The sequence below is a fragment of the Numenius arquata genome, chromosome 5, assembly GCF_964106895.1.
Source record: "Numenius arquata chromosome 5, bNumArq3.hap1.1, whole genome shotgun sequence".
NCBI classification, from domain to species: domain Eukaryota; kingdom Metazoa; phylum Chordata; class Aves; order Charadriiformes; family Scolopacidae; genus Numenius; species Numenius arquata.
The window spans coordinates 55581609-55605287 of record NC_133580.1 but is presented as its reverse complement, the minus strand read 5'-3'; the positions used below and the strand labels follow the sequence as shown (position 1 = coordinate 55605287).

The window sequence follows — 23679 nt, the reverse complement described above, 5'->3', positions numbered from 1 at the left end:
CAAGGCAGTGGCAGAACCTAGATCTCCAGATTCAGGCAAAAGTCCTCCTGTCAAACTTACAGGGACAATGTTGTTGTTATATTTCACATAAACACAAATATTTAAATTTCCTATGCAAAACTCAAATAACAGAATATGAAAATCTTACTCTAGGATTCCTCATTCTCTGAGGATTATAACATTCTTAGAAGAATCAGGTCATGAATTCAAGTCATAATCTCAAGCACAGAATGTATACAAAGTTGGGCCACATGTTTTCTAACCAGAGTGACAGGATACAGAGAGCAGGCATGCTTCTCTGTCAGTTCTCATTTCTTTTCCATCAGTCTAGTCAAGTCTGGTAGTTACAGGCTAACTAAGAAAAACCTCAGGAAGTCTCAGTGGAATTTAGGCACAAACCACATCACTCGGCAGTGTCAAGAGTAAAGTAGCAATGGACATGTATAGAAGCACATAATTAAGTTCTTAAGGATCTTCACAGGGCCATTTTTAAGCTTGTCAGCTTTAGAGTCAAGAGCAAAGCAGATGTTTTGAAGATCTAACTTCTGTTATTAAACAATTCAAATCACAGTTGAGGGCATAGGCCCTTCTACAAATCCAGTGCTAGACACCAGTTCTACTTTGATACATAAGCAACTCCAGAAGGGACACGCACAGATACCACCACAAAGAGCACTTAGAACCAGAGCACAGGAGTCCCAGGTTTTATTACAAAAATCTGCTGTAAACCTGATGCGTGAGCTATACAAGTCAGTTCATCTCACAGGCTGGAGCGAGTCAAGTACTTAAGCAGGTATCAAACTTGGCACAGACAGATCTTTTGAAGCTGCACATGCACAAACTCAGTAAGGTTTAGCATACTAAGGGATTTTCCTGTGTTGATAGTGTTAGATCCAAAACTCACTCTGCTCAGTTGAAAAACTCCAGTCTGCATCAATGGACTTCAGACAATGCTGTTTAGAGAACTGCCCCACAAGCAACAGCAGCCAAATCAAATATCTTGACCATTTCTCTATTATTATTTTTTTTAAGCTCAGCATCTTATAATTATATACATATGCTCATTTCTAAATTCTGGGAAAGGAGGAACACCCTTTGTTTTTATTTAATTAAAGGTATTTCTTACCTCCACTGCCCTGGCGACTTGTATGGGAAAGCAAGCTCAAGCGCTTTTCTAACTGCAAAGCTTCATGAGCCAATCTGTCTTCTGAATAGGCTGGATTTGAACTTGGATCTTCAAAAAGAAACAGAAAATAAATAAACAAACAAACAAGAAACATGGAAAATATATAAGAGAAAGGGGGGAAAAAGAGACACATTCTTATGTTAGGTACTCTGTTCATATGTTTGACCTTCTACTACAGGAAAGGGAAAATGTTGATTGGAAAGTGCATGGGACCATCTGCATTCAACCACATCCTGGAGAAATGCCACATAATAAGTTACTATTTTAAGCGTCAAAGACTTTCAGAGATTATACACAATGTCTGTAAGAGTTAACACCAGGGACAGAACCCTGAAGTGCACAGCACCGAATGCAGTAGCTACAGAGATAATTAGCATCCAGCAGGTCTAGTGGAGTTGAAAACTAATGTGACCTGTAAAATATGTCTTGACTTCACTGAAGTCATTGGGAATTTTATCATTGAGAAAGACCAAGTTTTTCATCTAACAAATTTACATCAAATTTTCATCCTACAAATTTACAAATCTACATCATGAACTCAAACTCATAGTGGTTAAATTATCTGACACCTTCCAATCCAAATTATCTATTTACAAAGACATTGCTTTCAAGTTTGATGTTCAGAAGGTCATTAAGTTCAGAAATGGGAGATGAAATAAGCAGCCTCGTGGCTCTCTGTCTTCATGTTTAATGCAAGACAAGTTAGAATGGCAAAAATCACTCCTAAAATGTACTATCAGGGATTTTCCCCATATATTTTAGTGAGCTTGCCATTCCAGCTGAAATTACTTCACTGAAGAACACTCCTTCTATTCCAATAGAAAGAGAAAGACCAAAAGTTATACAGAATGTGGAAGAACTTTCATCAGTAAAACAGGCCAGTTTCCTCTAAATCATTTTGTTTCCAGCCAGGCACAACAATAAAACCAGATGTTGGAAATAATCATAACCACTACCCCAAGAGAAATCTTACAGATTTCTTCAAACAGCACTGACAAGTGTGTCATGTTCAGCAGTTGCAAAGGATATGGTCTGCTAACTTGTCCATCATTGGAAATTTCAGTAGCTCTTATTAATTACATAGGGAAAGGAATTAATGACAGATAAAACAGATTAGCTTCCTCACAACTGCTGCTCTTGTATGTCTCATCAACTGGGTAGTAGCACACCACATAAACATTTACTAGTTGAATCATTTAATAAGAGGAAAAAGGATGAAAATGGTTGCACATTACTGTGTTGAGTTAGTAAGAGAAAAACAGTTGAAATGATGAAAGAAAAGTTTTATTTTCATCCCAGGTCTTTCCGTTTTAAAACACTTGGGTTTGATGTTGTCAACACCACAGCCAAAGCCAGGTGAGCTGAGGCTCCATGGAAGTCCCTACATTATTAACTACCTAATAAACAAGCTCCCACATCTCTCCCCTCCCTAATCATATTCACTTTCTGATCTTCCCTGGATAGATCCTAGCGCATCACAAGAGCGGAAGTGACAATGCTGAACTTTCTTCCTCATGCAGAGAGGGTTTCTGTCTTTACGAGTCTACAATCTGGATAAGATTAGCAGAACAAGCCAGACACACACAGTCTTTCTATAACAACATATGTTGGAAATCAAAGATGTTCCAACAGGGACAAGGGACAATGCCTGTGACAAACAGGGTCTGTGACCTCCGTGCCTCCCAGTTCAAACAGTGCTTGATGCCAGTGTCTGACACCTTCCAAACTTACCTTTAAGAACAGAAAAGAGGACTGTTTGATACAGATTATTTTGTTAGGTCTCCATTCCTATTTCACTGCAGTACAACTCATTAAGCATTGACTAGTTCAAACCTGTGTAACAACTTACTCAAATGAAACCCCCAATGCTTCCATATGGACCTCTGCCAAAAGAAAATACAAGATTTGGCCACCAGCACCTATGGTGCAACCCAGACAGGTCTATGCAAGGATCTGCTCAGCAGCTTACAGTGTTACAGGCTGGCGTTTTAATCTATTTTTGAATGTCCTCTGCTCCAGTTACTCTGCTGTATCTAGTTAAACAGCCTTATGTCCAAAAAAGTTCAACAAAGATGTTCTACAAACACTTTGAGTATAAAGTTGGCATAACAGGTCAGCAAATTAGTCAAACCAAGATGCAACAGACACTAGCCCTTCACACAGCAAAGAACTGTCAGTAGGAAAGATCTTTTCACTTCTCTAAGAATATGATTACTAGATAAATATAGGTTTTCAGAATGTTATTGCAGCACATACACAACTATTAGTTTTTTAGTAACTGATATCCCTCCTACAGACAGAAAAAGATAATTTAAAAAAACCCAACACCTGGTCAAGCAACTGATCTTGCAAAACTGGCCTGTAATAAAATACAAGACGGGGAGGTAGGAGGGAAGTTGAAGCAAAGTTTCAGTAAGTTTCTATTTCATATGTTCAATTGCTCCTAGAAGCCAAATTCCCTATCAGCTACACAGCTACAGAACACAACAGATTTCACTCAATAACATGAAATCTCTAGGCATACTGTCTGTCCAATAGGACTGATAATTTTTTTGGTTAAACTTCCCATTAAGGATTGCCTTTGTATAAAATGTGTGTATAAAATTGGGTTCGTAGTTGTGTGGGGGCTGTGACCCCTCATTGCCCAGTTTTGCAGAAGATTGATTAGAAGAATCTTTTCCCAGCAAGTACTAGGAAATTTCTAGAGAAAAAACTTCAAAACCTGCCAAACAGATATATACTTAAAATATTAGGCAGATATTAAAAATAATTGTCCATCAGTTTTATTGAAGTCTTTGTTTTGCCTTTAATCTTCTCTGCTAATAAGCAAGACTTCTACGAAAAACATACACAATGCTATTCTCCAGAAGCAGCAGATTCTTATACCAGTATGTTTGGTTACAGACTACCAAGTGCTAATCAAGTTTTGCTACAAGATCACACTAAGGACTGAAGTCACTGGCAGCCACCTTTTAGAGACCAGTCCTTACTGAAGGGCATAATCTATGACCTCCTGTCCTATGAGTATAGAAATATGGCCTAAAAATGGTAAAAAGAAGAGAGCTTTTTTTCAACAGTAAAGTTGGATCTGCTGGCATCATCCTACAATACAAAGCCTCTAAATAACTGTGTAATAATTTGCCGTATTGCTAACTCAGGAGGACAGAAGCAGCACAACCGGTACTGAGACAGCTGTCCAAGGAAGTTCAGAGAGCTTATGCCCACACAACATCCTCCAGTAGCTCCAACAACTCTAAGAGCAATTACTATCTTCATTTCCCAAACTCTAAACAAATGTATCTTATAACATGATTTACTCCCATGGAATCTAGGCAGTTAGATTCACTCAGGTCCTTCAATTAAGAAAGTGGTTTATCCTTTTCCAAACAAAAATGTATCCCTTGCTATGAATAAAAATCTCATGTGAGACAATCCTTGAAATCTCCTTAAACGCTGCTTTGGGGCAAAGGGGAAGGATTACATCAAATTTAGCTGAGCTAAAAATGCCTCTGATGGAGTTTTTATTTTTATATTACGTTGGTGGATTCATTAAAGCAACATCAGCTGCTCATCGTGGGAGATTTTGAATACTTTGGTAATGTACGAATAAGGTGTCAGAGTAACTCAAAGCTCCAGGGTTGTTCAGTAAGAACCTGTCAGGAAAAAATGTATTGTATCAAGTCAGCAGCTACCTAAGATATAGTTGATTATATGCATCTTTAAAATGCAACATTGTTTAATTACTTCGTTAAACAAAGTTAGATAAGTTAGGCTGAACATCTCTCCTTTCTTTCTTCCTTTGTAATTGCAGGCATATTTGCAAAACAGGCCTGGACCCTCACCTTCATGCTAACATCTCCACACCTTGTAAGATGTCTGGAGGAATGAAAAGATGTCCTAAAAGTTTGAGGAGGATCCACTTGGTACAGATACTGCAGAAGGCAGCCAGAGAGCTGTCTTGCAATGGCCAAAGGCGAATCAAGCTTCAACAAAAAGAAAGAGCATCAGATAGATCCTCAGCAAGCAGCACTGCACACTCTCCAGTCAGTCACAAAGCAGCCTGAAAAAGCTTCCAAAATTAAAAGAGAGCATCAAGACTATCAACGTTACACTTGGGGTCTTTCCAGCCTGCAGGACTAGACTGTCCCGTAGCCTTAGCCAGATTTAGAGAGTACTGGTCTGCCCACTGATCAAAGGTATCACTGATCGCCTGTTGGGCCTTTGCTGTGGTCATGTTTGGCATTCAGGATGAATTTTGCTACTGAAAAGAAGGAATTCAATTCACACCTGATAAAAAAAAAACATTTCTCAAATAATATGCATGCAAATTCAGTATGGATTACAAACCATTCGATCGATTCATTACTCCGTCAATACCTACACTTCTGTCAAGACAAGAACATAAAATTCTCTGCTCTGCTTTCTAAATATCTTCTCAAGAAAAAAAGTTGCCAGTTGCAGGTAGCCAATTACAGCAATTATCTTCCAACTAGTAGCTGGGCAAAACAGGCCATCCAAAGACATCTTGTCACTCGAGTCCTTTACGTAAAACACTACATTGCCTAAAAACATCTACAAATACATACACTACCTTTGCATTCCCACCTAATGCCACATCTTAAATTTGAGACCTGATCATGCAACCTTTAACAAATCAAAACCTCCCATCTGCTAATGGAGCTACCAATGAAGTATTTTGGTACAATTTTGCAGAATTAATGGACTCCCAAAATAAATATCACATAGTAGTAAACTGTAAAACATCTAATATTCTCTTCCTTTTCCATTTTATTTTGGGTGTACACACAACAGAATTATTTTTACCATGAGAATATTCACATTCATTTGATAACCATTTCCAAAAGTCACAGAATAATTCAGGTTGGAAGGGATCTCAGGAATTCTCTACTCTAACCTGCTGCCCAAAGCGTATCAGCTATGAGATATTATACCAGATTTTGATACCTTGCAATGGTCAGTCAAGTTTACAAGTTCCACTGCACAGATTTTTTGTTACATATTTTATAGATAACATAATAAAATACATACAGTAATCATATATGTATGTTAGAAGAACACCAAGTTATAAGAACACCAAGCTTTCAAGGAAAGTATTTTTCAAAAAACTACAATCCTGAAATGGAGATGTAAATATTGTACTTGAGAGTAAATATCCTTTGCACATGCAGTTTACAAACTCCTTTTGGATACTGGGCAGTTTACATTTGTTTAAAGAATCACTATGGGAAGTAAAAGTAAGAAAACTGCAGTCCTCTTCAAACAAGTCTCTATCATTTCCTATTAATTTCATGATAACGCTTAAATATTTCAGCACTCCACTTAACCATATGGTTGAGCTGTTTGTACATGAAGCCACTGGCTTCAGTCATTACCCTTTTTACAAATTCAGACTAAGCAGATGTTTGCTGCATAATGTCTCTAGATTGTATTTGTTCCCTGGGTATTGGTGTCCAAAACACTGACAATGTGACTTTTTTTTCACCGTGTTATATCCTTTTCTCTGTACAGCTACCCTTTGTGTGTTTTCCTTCCTTGAAAACACCTAAGTTATTCAACCATATTCAACATGTTTAAGTTGGAAAGGTACAGGCAACAGCATGAAGCCAAATTCAAATATCAAATTGTGCAGAGAAGGCTGCTTCCTGTAAAAGGTCTTAAATTACACAAAAGCAGTACGTTACATATATAAAGCACATTTGAGACTGCATAGCATTATGCACTGCAGTAAATATGAATAACATTGACTAGGCATTTCTTGGTAGAATCCCCGATCTCGAAGTTCTGATCTAGTTATCTGAGACATGCAAGCGATTAATCTATTTAACCGTTTCAAAAGATTGGGCGAATTTCAATACTCTTGCCGGATACCATATGCAGCTGGAAAAGACATGACCTTTTCAAGCAATACAGTACATTCAGTGTAATAGCATACTTGATAAGGAAAATTAGTTTATGGATGACTCACTAGTATTCTACATGTGCCTTGAACAGGTCCGTGAAAGCTTCTGCATGGGATAATAAATGAAGAACAACATAAAAAATAAAAAATTTCTATGAAGTGGCGTGTACATAGGGCGTGACAACAAACTGGAAGAGGCAAGGGATATAAAAGTTATAGGGGTCAAAGTAGCTTGGCAAAGGGCTGCAGAGGACTCTGCAAGAACATGAGTACAGTTCCCTACAGAAGACTGCTTCTTTCCAGGGAAACAAGGTGAAATCAAGTGGCTGAGTACATCTTCAACCCATTTTAGCGGCAAGTCCATCAAGCACAGAAGACAAACAAAAAGGACCTTTAGAAAAATCACCAAATCATCCCCAGGATATTCCACATCCACTTTACGCGCTTCAGTGAGGTCAGAGCTCTTGAAGGAGGGAAGGCAATGTGTTACATGGCTATGTATAACAACCCACAAACAGCACAGTTGATAAACTAAGATGCAAAAGCAGATTTACTTCTACATGCCTCTAAAAAAAGATTTTTCAAAGAATGTGCCATCTAAAATTAAAATTTAATATTTTTTTTAAAAAAAGGACAACAGAACAGTTGCTTGTAGGCTTAATTTTTCTAGATATAACTTTTTGTTAAATGAAAGATTTAGGAGTGGTATACGTGTAATACAGTTTTAGATATGCAGAAAAATACGCATTCAATAGCAAAGTTTTAAGTATCAGCACTGGTTTTTGGGTTTCTGTTGTTGGTTTTTTCTTGTTTGCCTTTTTTTTTTTTTTCACACTCCACTTAGTCGAACTCAAACACAGATCATCATGTAAGAAGAATGAGGTTTATTTCCCACTATTCTGCTTGATTATTTTATTTACTTTGGTGTGACAACTATGGGAAAGAAGAGATGAACTGAGCCTCGTATCTACTGCATTTACCTTAACTAACTTTTCATCATTTATTTTCACAAGTTTCACATCGAGATCTAATCTTTTGCATCACATTTCCTTCCTGCAATTATCTTAATCTTATAACAGCAATAAAACCCTGTCAAACACCTATTAACTGCCTAACACTTAAACAGAAACTCAAAGTATTTCCCACAAATCTCACCTCATTCTTCATCATTCTCGCAGCCTATTCCAACTATATCCCACTACCAGTTCACAGACATTTTTCTGCAATTTCCACACTCTTGCCATTCCAACTCAATATTATATTTCTTCATCTGCTGAAGTCAAAAGGCAACAGGGCTTACAGGCAATGCCATCTAATTTCCTCTCCGGACATTACAGCGCATGCAACATTTACCATGAAACAGGAAAAGGAATTTAATCCTCGCACATCAGAAAAGAAGCTCAGGCTGCAAAACTGACACATGATGTGGAGGCCTGACAAAGCTTTCTAAGATTGGCAAGACTTAGTTCTAAGTGTTTCAGATGAACTCAAAATGCCCCAGAAGTTAGTTTTCTATTAAGCTATCAAAATAGTAATGCAGACATGGATTCAGGTTGAACTGTGTAAGCGTAAAACTAAAGGTCAGGGTTCCTTTCAATTAAAATTACTATATTTTAGTACTGTTAAATAAGAGAAGGCTAAAGTTAGCAACACCACCAGAAATATGAATGAGCCAGAGCAGCAGGGGGAAACTGGGTACATTCAACTGATAAGTCTCTACTGTGACATTTCAGAATGAAAACCACTTTGCACTTTCTACACCCTCAGCGTCTGCAAGCTGTTCTTACAATCACAGCAGTAAGTGCGAGACATGGCAAGTTCCTACTTTGCTCGGTTACTCTATACTTCCTATATTAACCTGGTAGGACTGGACGTAAACCAAAAGGGCCTTTCGTCGGGGAGATGCCACGGACGATACAGTCGAACAGAAAGCTGATCTGCTCTCCTTCAGCACAAGAAAGGAAAAAAACACCAGCCCCTGCAAGAAAGCACAACATATATATGTGTTTTTCACCTGGATACATTAGAAATTTGTTTAGCTGAAGCTATTTATAAAACAGCAATCAAAAGAGTATTAAGTGCAAGCCATGAAAAGAAATCAACAAGACATGTTTTCCAGAGAAAAGAAATAAAAAGAAAAAATTCAGGTCAGCACACACACAGTGTCACAAATATACACATAAATTCAATAGCTACCTAATAATTTATGCTAATATTCTGAGACTCAGGCAATTAGAGCAATGCCAAAATACAAGCCACATCCTCAACAGCTCTCTGGGTCTTTTATTCTTATTTATCCCCTAAAATTTTGTAGATCAAATCTTAGCTATGCAAGTGTCATGGATATTTAAAGTGTCTTCATCAAAATGAACCAAGTTAATTCCCCTTTCACCCAAGAGCAGCTTTTTATATACTAATGAATCAGGATTTGGTTATATTACTGGATTATATTCTAAATTTTCCTATACTAAGTCCTATGTGTCTATTATTAACAGAACGTAACACAACTCCACAGGTTGTCATCAGATCTTTACCCTTTGCTCTATTCTGATATTTTGCTTTCCATTCATTAAGAATAGCCCCAAGCAAAATTAGAATGAGAATCACTAAATAAACAAACAAGTTCTGAGCTGCATGATATATGGCTACATGGACGACACAGAAGACTAGAAGTGCTCCACAGAACATTTTATTTGAGAATTCTCAGTCCAAACATTACTCACATCAGGAAAAAAAAAAAAAAGTCCAGTTGACCTTTTTGATGATCTTAACACACCAGTCAAAAAGACCACCCCAGTAACCAGTGACTTCAGGAGAAAAAAAAAGTACAATAACCAGAAATAAAAGGAGCTGAAATTAGTACATAGGCCTTGAAGAAGTGCTGCCAGAGCCATGCACACTAGAAAACCACAATACCAAAGCTTAGACCTGCAGTAGGGTTTTGCATATTACTTTCCTAGGGACTTGGGCCCCTAATCTGGACATAAATTTGACTTCTGCATGTCTCTAGCCAATTCTGAGTTGCATACATATTTTTTGCTAATTTTACTTCAAGCAGCAGAGCTGGTCTTGACCAGAAAGCTAGCATCCACATCACTTTCCACACATCATGTGTGCCGTATGCCATGTCATATGCAACAGGATATTCACATTTCACTTCAGCAATGGATGCACTTTTGACTGCTTGACAAAGGGCTATGGGATTTAAAGAAAGGGGATAATAAAGACTGGATCACAAACAAAATTAACTATTTTAGTAAATTTGATATTGGCAGCAAGCAGTAAACTGACTACTCTAGGAAAAGCATATTCTGGTCCACACTCTTCTGTCATTCTCAGTTTGTCACATCTTAATCTTGGCCTGCTCTGCTTAAATCTATTCAAGACAACATTGTTAGCAGCACCTTCATAACTTGATTTTGTCACTCCACCACATTTGTTCCTCTTCAGACCTTACTGAGCAAAATTTCTCCAGCCAAAGAAACAGAAATCCTGTTCCCGGTACCGTTGAACTGCTATAAATTCAATTGGAATTAGAATTCACTCACTGGTAGAACTTAAATTTATACTTAAGGGCTGGCCTGCAATCATTTCCTGAGTACAAGGTCTCAAACGTATTACTTGAGACTCAGGACAGATAAATATTAAAACACTAAGCTATGTTTAAGCAACTGAAAAGATGAACACACGCTAGCTCATGAAAACAGAAGAAAGCCTACTTAACTCCACACATCTGTGGTATTCTTTTCCATTATTATTTTAAAAAACAAGTTTGTCTCAAGTTTTCCTTACGGCACATATACACACCCTGGCTTCTGTATCAAAGACCATCTAGGCAATTACAACGCTAATCATGCAGTCTGACAGGTATGAAAGTTTCTGGTGGTGACTCACTCCCAGTCTTGCTGCATTTCCCCTGCCCAAGAGATTCCAAAGAGCCAGAGAACGCTGTATTAGAAAGAGCTGTTGCAAAGTATCTATTCAGGAAGTATTTTAAATTCAGGTCTTCCTTTGAGCTGGCTTCTCCTCCCCCCATGGAGTATATGCAGTACAGGGAAATCAGTTTGCCTAATCTGGGATGGTATGACTCTCTCCCCGTATGAACCCTGCCAGAAGACATGTCTTTCTTGAGGAAGCATGAGAGCACAAGGCTTTGCTGGGCTCTGAACACATGACCTTCCCGTTCCATGCACAATAAGCAAGCAGGATATAGAGACAACATAACAGAGGACATTCATATCACAAGCACAGTGATGGATTACGTGGCTGGATAATTCAGCAGAATCCCACACATCCATGTTGTCATTCAGGAAAAGATGATTCCTCAAGTATTTCTGTACATAAAGAGTATATCTGGACCACTTCATTCTTTTATCACTATTGTCAGGAGTCTTAAACTCCTAAAAGGCTTTACAAGCCTTTGACTTTAATAGAAACAATAAAAGTAAATGTGTGCACATGAGCTGACTGCTTAACTCAAAGGATGATTTCTGCAAAGAACTATCACACATTTGGAAATCCCCAAAACAAATGTGACAGCCTTTATATAACTAGTACTAACAGTGTATGCAGATGTGCATGTAGATACGAATCCAATACACACATGTGTAAAATACTTCTCTGTAGATTCTATTATTCACATGATTACTGTAATTGTCAATCGACTCTCCCAGGAAATGTTTTCCTTCTTTTTTTGCTATGCAGAACCAGATTGCAAGGGAAGGAAGAAGTCTCAGGATCCCTGCAAAATGCATCAGGTGAGTTGAATGAATAGGTAGGCTTAACTAAGTTATGTTTTAAAAGCATACATAAAAGCCAGCGATTGCAGCTCTTTTCTGCTTTCTTGAGAAAGCTGAGAAATTCACTACTAGAAATTACACATCTCAGTCATGTGCTGGAACAGATTTGGTGCACAAGCATTTGGAAGCTGAGGAATATGTGGTATGCATCACTGTAATACCATGCAGCTGTTTAGTAGACTGAAGAGCTCACTCACTCACTCTCTCCATGTGGTAAGAGACTTGGTGAAAAGCAGCCTGCAACCATTTGCACAAGGCTGAAACACTAAGCCAGTCCTCTGTGGCAGTTGGCAGCAAAGCATTGTACAGTCTCCCGAGCATTCAAGAGAAGCTTTCAATTTCATAAAACTTCCAAGTTTTAATAAATCTTGCTAATGTTTGACTTTTAGTTCATCATATTAAAAAAAAAAGAAAACCCATGGGCAAACACATCCTGAAAAAGCATAGTAACAAAAAATTACTTAAACCTCTGTACTGTGTGTGAAAGCAAGCAGGAAGAGTCAGTCCCATCCCATGAATTATTACTCCTTAGAGGTGCCAGACAATGCTAGGACCTGAAGTATTTTAGCTACAGGACAGGTACGAACCCTGGCAGTTCAGTTCATGGCAATCATGTTGTCTAACTAGTATGTCTCAATCCTGGCCTTGAGCACCTTCTGAAGGGGGTTATCTCAGGCTGCTCTTCTCTCTGGTGAAAATGACAATGGGTGACGCTATTATTGCCAACTAAAACATGGGCATGACTACTAAAAACAAGATAAGAATGTTAGTTATCTGCAGTAGGCCTAAGTAGGAGACAGCAACAGAGCGATATCTGCACATAAACAGGAGTTTTAATCTACACAACCTGGAATCTTTCAAGAAATTCCAGATGTTGCCCCAGTTCAACCACCTCTACTGCTTCTAATTTTCAAATAAATTCCCATTTGTTATAGGGCTTCTCCTCTTCTCCTTTAGCCCTTCCAGATATGCTGGTAGCCACTTCCACTATTTTAGAATAATTTTAAGAGCCACTCACAGAAAGAAAAAGAAAAGAAGCAGCACCTAATTTCATCCAAAAGGTCACAGAAATACTCCTTAACCTGCAACTAGAAGCAGCAGTATAAATTGTTCTTTCAAAGAGCACCAAGATTGCCTCAAGTTCCACTTTTCTAGGAGACACTGTTAGAAAACATGAGGCAGCTTCAAATAAGGCTCTGGAAGCTAATCCTGAAGTACTTGAACATTGGAGATCCTGAATTTCCAGAGCATTAACATGCCCTTTTATTACCCTACTTGATTTTTTTCATACTGACCTCCAAGTCAAGATTCACCTGGCAACTGGTCATTTTAATTGGTGCACAGTGATTGAGCAAGCAACTTAGAAAAGATAAAGGCTCCATTTTTCAAGCCTGTTCCTCTGAGCAAACCTCTCAATTGACTCCTAGGCCCAGATGTCTTTTGTTTTTTTGAAAATGGTGTGTATGATTTATCTTCAGCTACAGAGAGGCTGGGGAGAAAGGGAGCCAAATTTTGCCCCAGAGGTGAACTTTTTTGCAGCTGGGAGAAGCAGAAGAAAGGATTTTCTAATCTCTGGCAGTAGAATTGTGATGTTAAATGCAACAGAAGAACAAGAGTAAATGTTCTTTTTCCTGTATAAGAATAGACTGGTGTTATCTGTCTTGAAAATGTACTTAGATTTAATTTTTGAAATCTCAGGTGTTTTCCCTATACCTGGATTGACCACCAAAGCCTTCAGAGTTGAGCAAAACCTGTACTGAGCAACAAGTTCAAAAAACATAATTAAGTACTTTATACATATGAAAAAAATTGTGAGGAAGTAAGGAACAGAAAGGTAGGACAGATTCAGAGCCTTTTAGACTTCAGTTCTACCTCGTTTATCTTACAGGGAAGATAAACAGCTGAGTTTAACCTAGCAAAAGTGACAGAAAGTATAAATAAATGCCCTATAAATATTTAGGGAGGTAAACATCATGGAGAGAAGGAGGGAGAGAGAACATCACGCTAAAGAACAATGTTGGTACAACAACAATCTAGGATAAATGAACACATAAATTTAGACTGAAACTTTTTAAAACTATTAAAAATATCACAGATATAAAAGGATCTAAAAAACTCAAGACTGCATTTTAAGCCTAATTCACACTTTGATTCTTTTTAAAGGACTAGAGAGTCATGAAAACACCAGTGTTCAAAACAGTGTTGGACCTTCAGAAACAGTTGACAGTCATTCAGAACTCAGATTCTTTTTTTGTGTATGCCTTACTACAACTTCAAAGACCATTTTAATTAATGGTATATCAAGAAGTGTAGAATATCTTCCTGGAACCGAAAACTTCCACTTGAAAAATAAGGGATCATATTTGTTCCTTTTTACGCCTGTATCGTTTTGCACCAGAAATCGTTTTTGCACTGTAAGCATAAGGGGGGCGAGGTGGAACATCACATAGGTAATTCAGGTGCTTCAAGCTCCATCACCTACAGTTTCACATTTTTATCATCCATCCACATTTCACAATACGCATTCCTTATGCTTCTGGCACCCTGGCCTATGGATTGGACCATTTAGGTTCTCTGCAGTGTAGAGATAAGATACAGCAACACTCAATAGGCCTAAATCAATTTAAATTCTTGGAGCACAGCATCAAATCTAGAACAAGTTACAGAAGAAATACCACAATTTAACTAAAGAACATAACTGAAGGGCTTTCTTATACAGCTAAGATTTAAGCTCGGGAACTAACCATTTAAGTTTAGGAGCAGTGAACAGAATCTAGGAGCACTGACCAGAATCTAGAGCAATCAGTTGTGCTCCCAGTCTCGAGGCTACAGACAGATTCCATTTTTCTCTTCTGATCCCAGTGACATTTGCATGCCCAGTTACACAGTGAGGCAACTTAGAGGCCTTGTAGCGGGCCACTGTTCTTTCAGTGGGCACCAACCACTTCTGAGGAGGAAAACAAACATTTGAAGCCCTGCAGGCTGAAGGGGGACAGGAACGCAGGTTTCCCACTCTGTAGAAGCGTGGCAAGCAGAACTGACATGCAAAGCAATGCTACCACCACTTCATCTTTTCTAGTGATATTTCAGTTAGGCAACACACTTGGAAAAAGATTCCAGTTTTTAACTGCTTACCTAGGGACCCGTAACATCTTCACCTCACATTTCCTAGAATCAGTCTGCAGGAGCAGACTTTGGCCTTTTCAGGAATTTACTTGGCAGAACCCCATGTGACAGAGTCTTGGTGAGAAGTGGGATCCAGGAAAGCTGGCTGATTTTCAAGGATCACTTCCCACCAGTTCAAGCAAAGCAAAAGTGGCCGGAAAGCCTGCATGGATGAACATGGAACTCCACACAAAACTCAAAACATAAAAAGAAAGCATATATGGGGTAGAAGTAGGGTGATGAAGACAATGCAGGAGGAATACAGACACACTGTACAAGCACATAGGAATGGGGTTAGGAAAGCATAACTACCTGGAATTGAATCTAGGGAGGGATGTGGAAGGCAATAAGATGGGCTTCTGCAAGTATATCAGCAGCAAAAGAAAAACTGAGAAAACTTCAGGCTACTGCTGAACGGGATGATGGACCAGTTGACAAAGGACATGAAAAAAGCTGAGGTACTCGAGGTCTTTTTCACCTTGGTCTTTACTGACAAGATTCAATTCTGCCATCAGGAGGCCCAGGCCCTCAAGACTTGTGGGAAAATCTAGAAAAACAACAACTTTTTCTTGGTGGAAGAGAACCAGGTTAAGGAACATTTAAACAAACTGAACATACTCAAGCCCATGGGGCCTTATTGGATGCATTCACAGGTGCTACAGGAGCTGGTTAGTGTCATTACAAGGACAGTCTTTATTGTCTTTGAAAGGTCATGGAGATTGAGGGGTGGAAAGGTGTGCCTGAGGGCTGGGGGAAAAAAAAGCAGACACGACTTCTATCTTCAAGAAGGAGAATTCAGGAAACCACAGACCAAGGAAGGTTATGGCTTCTAGGATTACTTGCACTATTTCCAAGATGGTGATTGGGCATAGACAGTATGGATTTACAGGAGGGAAATACTGCCTAACCAATCTCATAGTCTTTGATAAAGTGACTTTGATATCACTTTGATAAAGTGACAAAGCTTGGTGGATGAAGCAGTAGATATTGTTTGCTTTTACTTCAGCAAGGATTTCAGCACCATATCCTATAATACATTCATTGACAAACTGATCAAGTACAGGCTACGTAAGTGAACAGTGAGGTGGACTGAAAACTGGCTGAACTGCCAGGCAGAAAGGGTTATGATCAGCAGCAAAAGATCCAGCTGGAGGCCAGTCACTACTAGTGTATGCAAGGGGTCAAGGTTGGGCCTAGTGCTGTTTAACATCTTCATTAATGACCTGGATGTTGGGACAGAGTGAACCCTCAGAGAGGTTGCAGAAGATACAAAATTAGGAGTAGGATCTGATACACCAGAATATGGGAAGAAGTTGCTCACAGAGGTCATGGAGTGATCATCCTTGGACATATGCAAAATCTGACTGGATGTGGTCCTGGGCAAATTGCTACAGCTGACCCTGCTTTGAGTAGGGGATTTGGACAAGGTAATCTCCAGAAGTCCTTCCCACCCTCAAACATTCTGTGATATCTACACATTTGTGACATCCAAACTGTAAGTTTCTTTCTGATATCATTCTAAAAAAAAAAAAAAAACAACAAACAATTGGCTTCTTACTATATAGTAGAAACTTAATAATTAGCATTCTATAATGCTGTTGCATAACAGTATCAGTAGTGTTTCATCAACACTTTAGTAACAAAACTACTATGGCAAATTCTCTGTACTAAAGGACCACTAATCTTCCAAAATAAGTTACAGCATTCATTTATATTATCAATCAACTAAAAAATTGACAGAAAGTTATTTCAGATTAATATTTTTGTTCATTTACTTGCTAGCTTTCAAAATTCAAGCATTAGCATGAACTGGTGATGTTCTAGATATTAAAGCATAATATTTTCTTTTAAATCAATTAACAGTAAATGAAAGTTCCTAGTATATTAGTAATGTTATAACATATGTTAGCATTTACTACAAAACCCAATTAAGAATAAGAAGACCGAAACTGTTATTCCCTAAACACTGCAACGAAAGTGAATTGCACAAACCAAGGTGGTCTATACTCACCATACTGGCTACTGAACACTTCTTGTATCTCATAAAAACAGTTCATATTACTGGCCTGATTTTATTTGGGGAAACATACATCTTTAACAACATAACATGAGCAATACACAGAACTCTAGGGCGATATACTAGTAATCTAATGTATTCCATTCCAATCACAAATACAGGTCATAACAGTACATAGTCAATAATATAAATCCATTTCATTACAAAACAATTAAGAGAACACACGGGTTTTATTAAACACAATAGTTTAGGAATGAGTACGTTAGCTAGATCCTACTGAAACATACCTTCACTCTTCACTCTTATATCTTAAGTGCCTTGTTGCTCAACTCTTGCAAGTTAGGTAACCTCAAAAGAGTGCCTGTAGAGATGCTATATTCAAATTTCTGGACACAGGCAATCCTCTAACAGCAATTATTAAATGAATGAACACAAGATTTAGACAAGCCATACAACTGAGGAGCCTATATTGCATGCCTCAAAGCAACGCTCTACCGGGCCTTCTAGAAAGCTGTGGTGGAGATGCCTTCAAGCAGACAAGAATCCAACAAGGAGACTGGCTCAGCCATCAAATTTCTTGCTACTTACCTCCTGCAGAGCATCTTTTTGCTCATCTGCAGAGCTCATAAGGCACACAGATTACTAAAGTAATATCAATGGTCCCTACATACTTGGGGAATCTTTCCAGGAAATAAGGTCTTGTACTAAACACTAGATACACTTCTTTATTTATCCATCTTTCCTAACAGCACCATGTTCAGAAATCCAACTTCATCCTGTGCACCTCCTTGCTGCCAGGTTACACATTGAGGTGGTTGACTATAACAGTAACCACCACAGCAGAAATTTACTGGCTAGTGGCAAGTTATCTGTAACTAGGTTGTAACGAGGTGTGTGTCAGTCTCTTCTCCCAAGTAATAAGCAATAGGACAAGAGGAAAACAGCCTCAAGTTGCACCAAGGGAGGTTTAGATTGGATATTAGGAAAAATTTCTTCACCAAAAGGGCTGTCAAGCATTGGAACAGGCTGCCCAGGGAAGTGGTTGAGTCCCACCCTTGGAGATATTTAAAAGACATGTAGACGTGACATTTCAGGACACGGTTTAGTGGTGGACTTGACAGTGTTAGGTTTATTGTTGGACTCAGTCTTAAAGGTCTTTTCTAACCTAAATTATTCTATGATTCTATGAAGATAACCAGCACAAATAAGCAGGCAAAATACTCAGTTCTAGGAGAGAATCAGGCATTTTCCCGAATTCTTTGGTTAAGGCAGCCACTAAAGAAAGATCCTTCCACACAGAATGGGTGATAAGTCAGAACATTTCACCTTGATGTGCAAATACCCCTTTACTTTTATGCTTTCAAGAATGAAATCCAGAACTCAAGTCATATCCACTCATCAACATGATTATAAAAAAAAAAAAAAAAAAAAAAATCACATATACTAAAGAGTCCTAAGTAACTATTCTTTATACACTATCACAATGTCCCTTTCAAAACTGCAGTACATCCAATAAATAAACTCTTCAGACAAAGTGTGTTGCAAATGCTTTGTCAGTCAGTGCTGAACAGTCCTTCTGGAAAAAGGTTGGTTGTTGTTTTATTTTTTTTGTTTTTTAAAGGGAACATAAGTCCTGGCACCCATCAATATTTTCTGCTAGTCATTGCTGCTTTTGAATAGCCCTCAGAATATTATTTTGTCTACTTGCATATCATAATGAAAGTCTTCATAAAACTGTCCTGTGACAAACACACATGCTTGGAATTCACAGGCACTCCATTTGCAATCAACAATATACCCCAAAAAATCAAGTCATTGTTTGCAGCCCTTATTAGTAAGAAATTACTGCCTTCTTCCTTTGAGGCACCTGCATTAAGATTCAAAGGAAAAACCAAATCCCAACATATGACACTCTTGCTGCACCTCTTACTCAGTAAAAATTACAGAGGCTCTGCTTCCCTAGAGAACCTCAGGGCTACCAATTACTCAAATAGTTAAATCTTATACTGTCTCCCATTTAACAAATTACATTGATAATTTCTATAATCTGTGTAATCTATATACCTAATCACTGCTAATCTTACTTAACGATTGCTTAGCATTTCTACTTCAGCTCCCTGTATTTTTTTAAATATGTTTTCCATAGCTAAAATATTTCAGATTTCATTAGTTCAAAAACTAGTACTACAAACAAGCTTTCCAGAAAGACCAGCAGTTTTTTAAAAGAGAAAAAAAACCACACTGTGGTTCAACTTTGAGAAGTTTTGCCTCTGTAATCATTCTGAAGTGTTTAGTTCAAAATTAAGTTTTCTATTTTCAAAAAGTGGACCCAAATTATGTCAGCATAGCAGTGCACACATTTATTAGAAGTCCAGCTTGCATTTAAAGTGGTACTTGCAAACAGAGATAGGAATGAACAAATGTTTTATTCTGCATGAAAGAAAACCTGTTCAAATCAAAACTGCAGGCATTGGCAGACCTACACTAAGATGCAGATTCAAGTTTAGCCTGGGTCAATTGCACTATCTACAAAAGAGGGGGGTAAAGGTGGCTGTGCTGACTCCCCCTTATACTCTATAACCATTTCTCTCTCTCACAGTCTAAACCACACCACCAGGAAACAAGACACTGGTTGCAGTCCCATATCAGTTTTTAAGTGAAACAATAACCTTAAAAGAAAACAGATGTGTTTCCTCACAGGCTACACCTGTAACCCAATCCTTCAGATGCTGGAAACCCCTTTATAATCCCAGCCTCTGAATTATGCAGGAAAAGATCTGAACCAGAATCTTCCACACTAAAAGAAAGTGTCAGGAATCAGGATGTAGCAGTTGAGTCCATACTAACCATGTTTGTAACTCAGCTCTATACTTTTCAATAGACAAAACGAGAGTAAAACAGTCAAAATAATTTCTTTTGCCTTCGTCCCCAGATTTTGTCAAAAGTCCCAAGGAAGACTAACTTTGGATTTGGATCAACTCTGAAACCTTCTATTTTTTCAGTTTGGTAATTGAAGAAATCCATTATTTTCATATTTCAGTATGCAAGTCAAACCACACCCAAACTGGCAATCTGCATACCCGCTTGCACTCACAGATGATCAATTCAGCATGGCTTCAAACTCAGCTTTTGAAGTTAAAACCTTATGTTTTCTAGTGTATATGGTAGTATGCCAGTGCATTAATTATCTTCCCTTTTCAGCTCTCGTGTAGGAGCTTTGCATTTTATCTGAAGTGAGAATGTGAGAAATCCTAAACCGGACATTGGAACAAGAGATTTTTTCCCCCTCTAAAAGGGTATCTTGGCTACTATGCTATAGAAACTAGCTTCAGCTTGCCTGCTTGCTTGCATTTTGACCCCATGAATCTCATGGTCCCATAAAGTGACAAAGCTTCTAACAGGGAAGGGAACAGACAGAAGTTCCTAACTTTTAGGAGCTAGAAGACCTTTACAGGATCTAGACATTCGCATTTACGCAGTGAGAGCCTTGGTGCCACCTGTCACCTCAAAACTCTGTATCATTTTTCTTCTGCAAACAACAAAATCATTAATCATAATTTAATAGTCTGACCATTAAACCATTTTTCCTTATCTCTTACATGACACAAGCCATCAAATTTCACTACCATACTTTCTCTTTGTACCCAATAGTAACACTTGACTAAACATCTTCCAGAGAGCCACAGGGCAATGTTAAGTCAGGACCCCACACAGTCGCATTTTTACTGAACACCAGGGTTGAAGCCTGCAGAAATCTACTCAGTAGAACAGACCCTCTGATATGAGGCTGCCTGTATGACAAAGCAGCACAGCTGGTTCTGCAAACTCCACTTGGAATGAGACTCACACGTACATTTCTACAGAAGGTTTCATACAAGTTTTAGAAGACAGGTTCCATTTGTACTTACAGAAGCCGCACCTGGTACCCCCTTCAAAGATGAATCCATTTGGGACAGCTCCATACCGACGCAGATCTGAGAGCTTCCATTGCCCCATGACACTAGGAGGAAGGTCTTTTGCAAGGACGAGAATGTCATTGCAGAAATGCAGGGTAGCAGGCCCACTCTCCAGTTTAGTGCCAGGTGCTACAAAAACTTGAAATCTATGAACTATCAGATAAGGAAGAGAAAAAAATTACTATAGAAAATATAAGTAAGGTAGCATGACTTGTGTAACATAAGTCTATCTGTTCAGCTGTGGTACGTGGACCGGCAACCTGCCCACTCCATGAGGCTCTAGCATCAAGATTCTAAGTAGAGCCCAGACAGCCCCATGTGAGTAGCTATAAACTCCTTACTCTTTACTACACCAGTGTAGGATTGGGGGAAAAAAGAAACCAACAAAAACCACTGTCTTGGCTTAACGCTACAAGTTATTAAATTGTAACACTACATTAATTTATCCTACATCTTCCAGGCTAATCCCTATCTCAAATTAGTCAGTTAGCCTACACTTTAGTTACCTCTTCCATCCTTGCATCACTACATGGGTTTGTTTCTTTCTCCTCCTCTAAACAGCCTGTGCCTCTCCTTTCCTACATGCATGCACACACACACATAACACAGTGCCCGAGGAGCCCAAAAGCCAAGGCTCAAAAAAAGTAGGCAAGTTCTAACCAGAGTTCCGTCACTGACTCATTTGCAACCTTTAATAAGCTGCTTCACTCCTTCCTTAGCAGTAAAATGGGGAAAATTATGTTTTCCCACCTTTGTGAATCTTGTGGGAGTTAGTGATGGTAGATGTCCAGACATCTAAAATGACTAGGAAATTAAGCGATTCATAGGTAATAAACACTCTTGAATGTCAGTTAATTCTTCATATTTCACAGCCTAAAATTCAAAAGAGTAGGGGGGAAAAACCAAAACACCCAACTCATTCAAGTTTACAAAATTCAAGTTCAAATCCCAACTCCAGTATCCCCTACATTACAAGGGTCCTTACCTAAGGTAGCAGCTGTTCTAGCCGGTCTCCCCTCTTCTCCTCCAGACCTGTTGCATTCTAAATAATAAGCTATTGGGACCACTTCAAGGGCTCAAATCTCAGTGTTTCAAAGGGAGCAATTTAAGTGAGCAAGCACCTAATTCTCAAACAACTGTTTTGACCTCCACTACTCCTCTAGTTTATTTCATCTTGTGATTAGTCAAAAAAAATATATACATATATATGCGTATATGTATAGATGTGTGTGTATATCTATCTATCTATCTGTCCTGGCACAGAGAAGCATCAGTGCTATTACATTTCCAGTCAGAGATTTTTGGTGGAGCATTTATCAAAAAGCACATAGATTTAGGTTTTGGCTATCCATCAGAGATCATACAAACAGCTACCAGCCTATGAAATCTACAGGGTAACTTCCAGGTAGTCTCACTTCTTACACACACTCTTCCCTGTTTCTTGCCTATGTTTCTTCAAGCATCATAAATTTCAGCTAGGTCTGAGTCCTGCTTCTCATCTAAATAACTTGCTATATTCTTAGTTACCATCTAAGCTGTAAGTCAACTCCCTATCTATGACGTGCATTTGGTAAGTTCCCTAAGGCTCCAGCAGAATTAGCCACAAAGTCATTTGAGTGAAATGTGCAAGGAGACAGAGATAGCTCTAACCACAGCTCTTCTTCCAGCTTTGCCAGTAGTACTGCTAGGGAGCAAATCAATAGTCACACGATGTCCCCTTTTGGGCATGCAGTTATTGCACAACCTGCTTAAACGTAAGCTATGAAAAATATACCAAAACCATCTTGATTAATAACATTCAGTAAGGAATCTTTAAAATCATTTGGATCCCTCTGCCCAGTACTTTGCTGGTAATTAAACTATGGGAGCAGAAGCATCAGGGTTCTTTCTGCCTCATTAAATGAGGAATGGAACACACTCTTCACACAATCAGTCGCAAGTCACAACAGCCGCCAAAAACTAAGAGCTGCATTTCAGATTCTAAACCATTGTTTAAAAAAAAAAAAAAAAAAAAAAAAAACCACAAAAAAAACCCCACAAAACCAAAAAAACCACAAAAAAAAAAACAAACAAAAAAAAAAAACCAGAATATCCAAATATGAACAAAGCCAAAATAGAGGAATCTGGACATAAAGCTTTTGCCATATGCTGCTTTCTTGATAAATTGGAAATTTTTTTCAAAATTCTCCCCAGCCATCTACTTCTACTCTGAAAAACAAAAATTAATAAGATACAGAGCTGAATATACCCAGGAATAAAAGGTGCTAGTTAATTCCTCATTTCCTTTAGCTAACCTTTTCCTCTTCACAGCTATTCACTGACCTGCAGTATGCTAACTTCCTCAGAATGAGTTGTGGGCTCAAGCACTCTTCTCATACCTGACCTATACCTCAACTCACTTAATTCCACTGTTTTCTCTAATCCTGGTTCTTTTATTCCAGGAATAACATCCACCTCACCTGCTAAAAAACGGAGAGAAAACACTGAGAACTCCAGTGCAAACGCCTCCATTCTGTGGTCCTCATTCAAGAGCAGCATCAACTCCTTTCACTTTTTTTTTTTTTTTGCTTCCCAGACTCTGAGGTCATCTGCCCATAGTCTATTTTTATCATCCAGCCACCTTATTTCCAAGCAAC

At 38.5% G+C, this 23679-nt stretch overlaps 1 protein-coding gene across 2 annotated transcripts in view; it reads right to left on the bottom strand.

Annotated features, from left to right (window-relative positions):
- DOK7 (docking protein 7) overlaps positions 1 to 23679 on the bottom strand; it is a 69304-nt gene that overhangs the window by 40928 nt on the left and 4697 nt on the right. For both annotated transcript variants that reach the window (XM_074147834.1, XM_074147832.1), the window contains 3 exons: positions 20996 to 21196; positions 8965 to 9084; positions 1127 to 1234 (listed from right to left, as the gene is read on the bottom strand). In XM_074147834.1, the coding sequence (XP_074003935.1) occupies positions 1127 to 1234; positions 8965 to 9084; positions 20996 to 21196 (429 nt within the window). The remainder of the gene's footprint in view (positions 1 to 1126; positions 1235 to 8964; positions 9085 to 20995; positions 21197 to 23679) is intronic.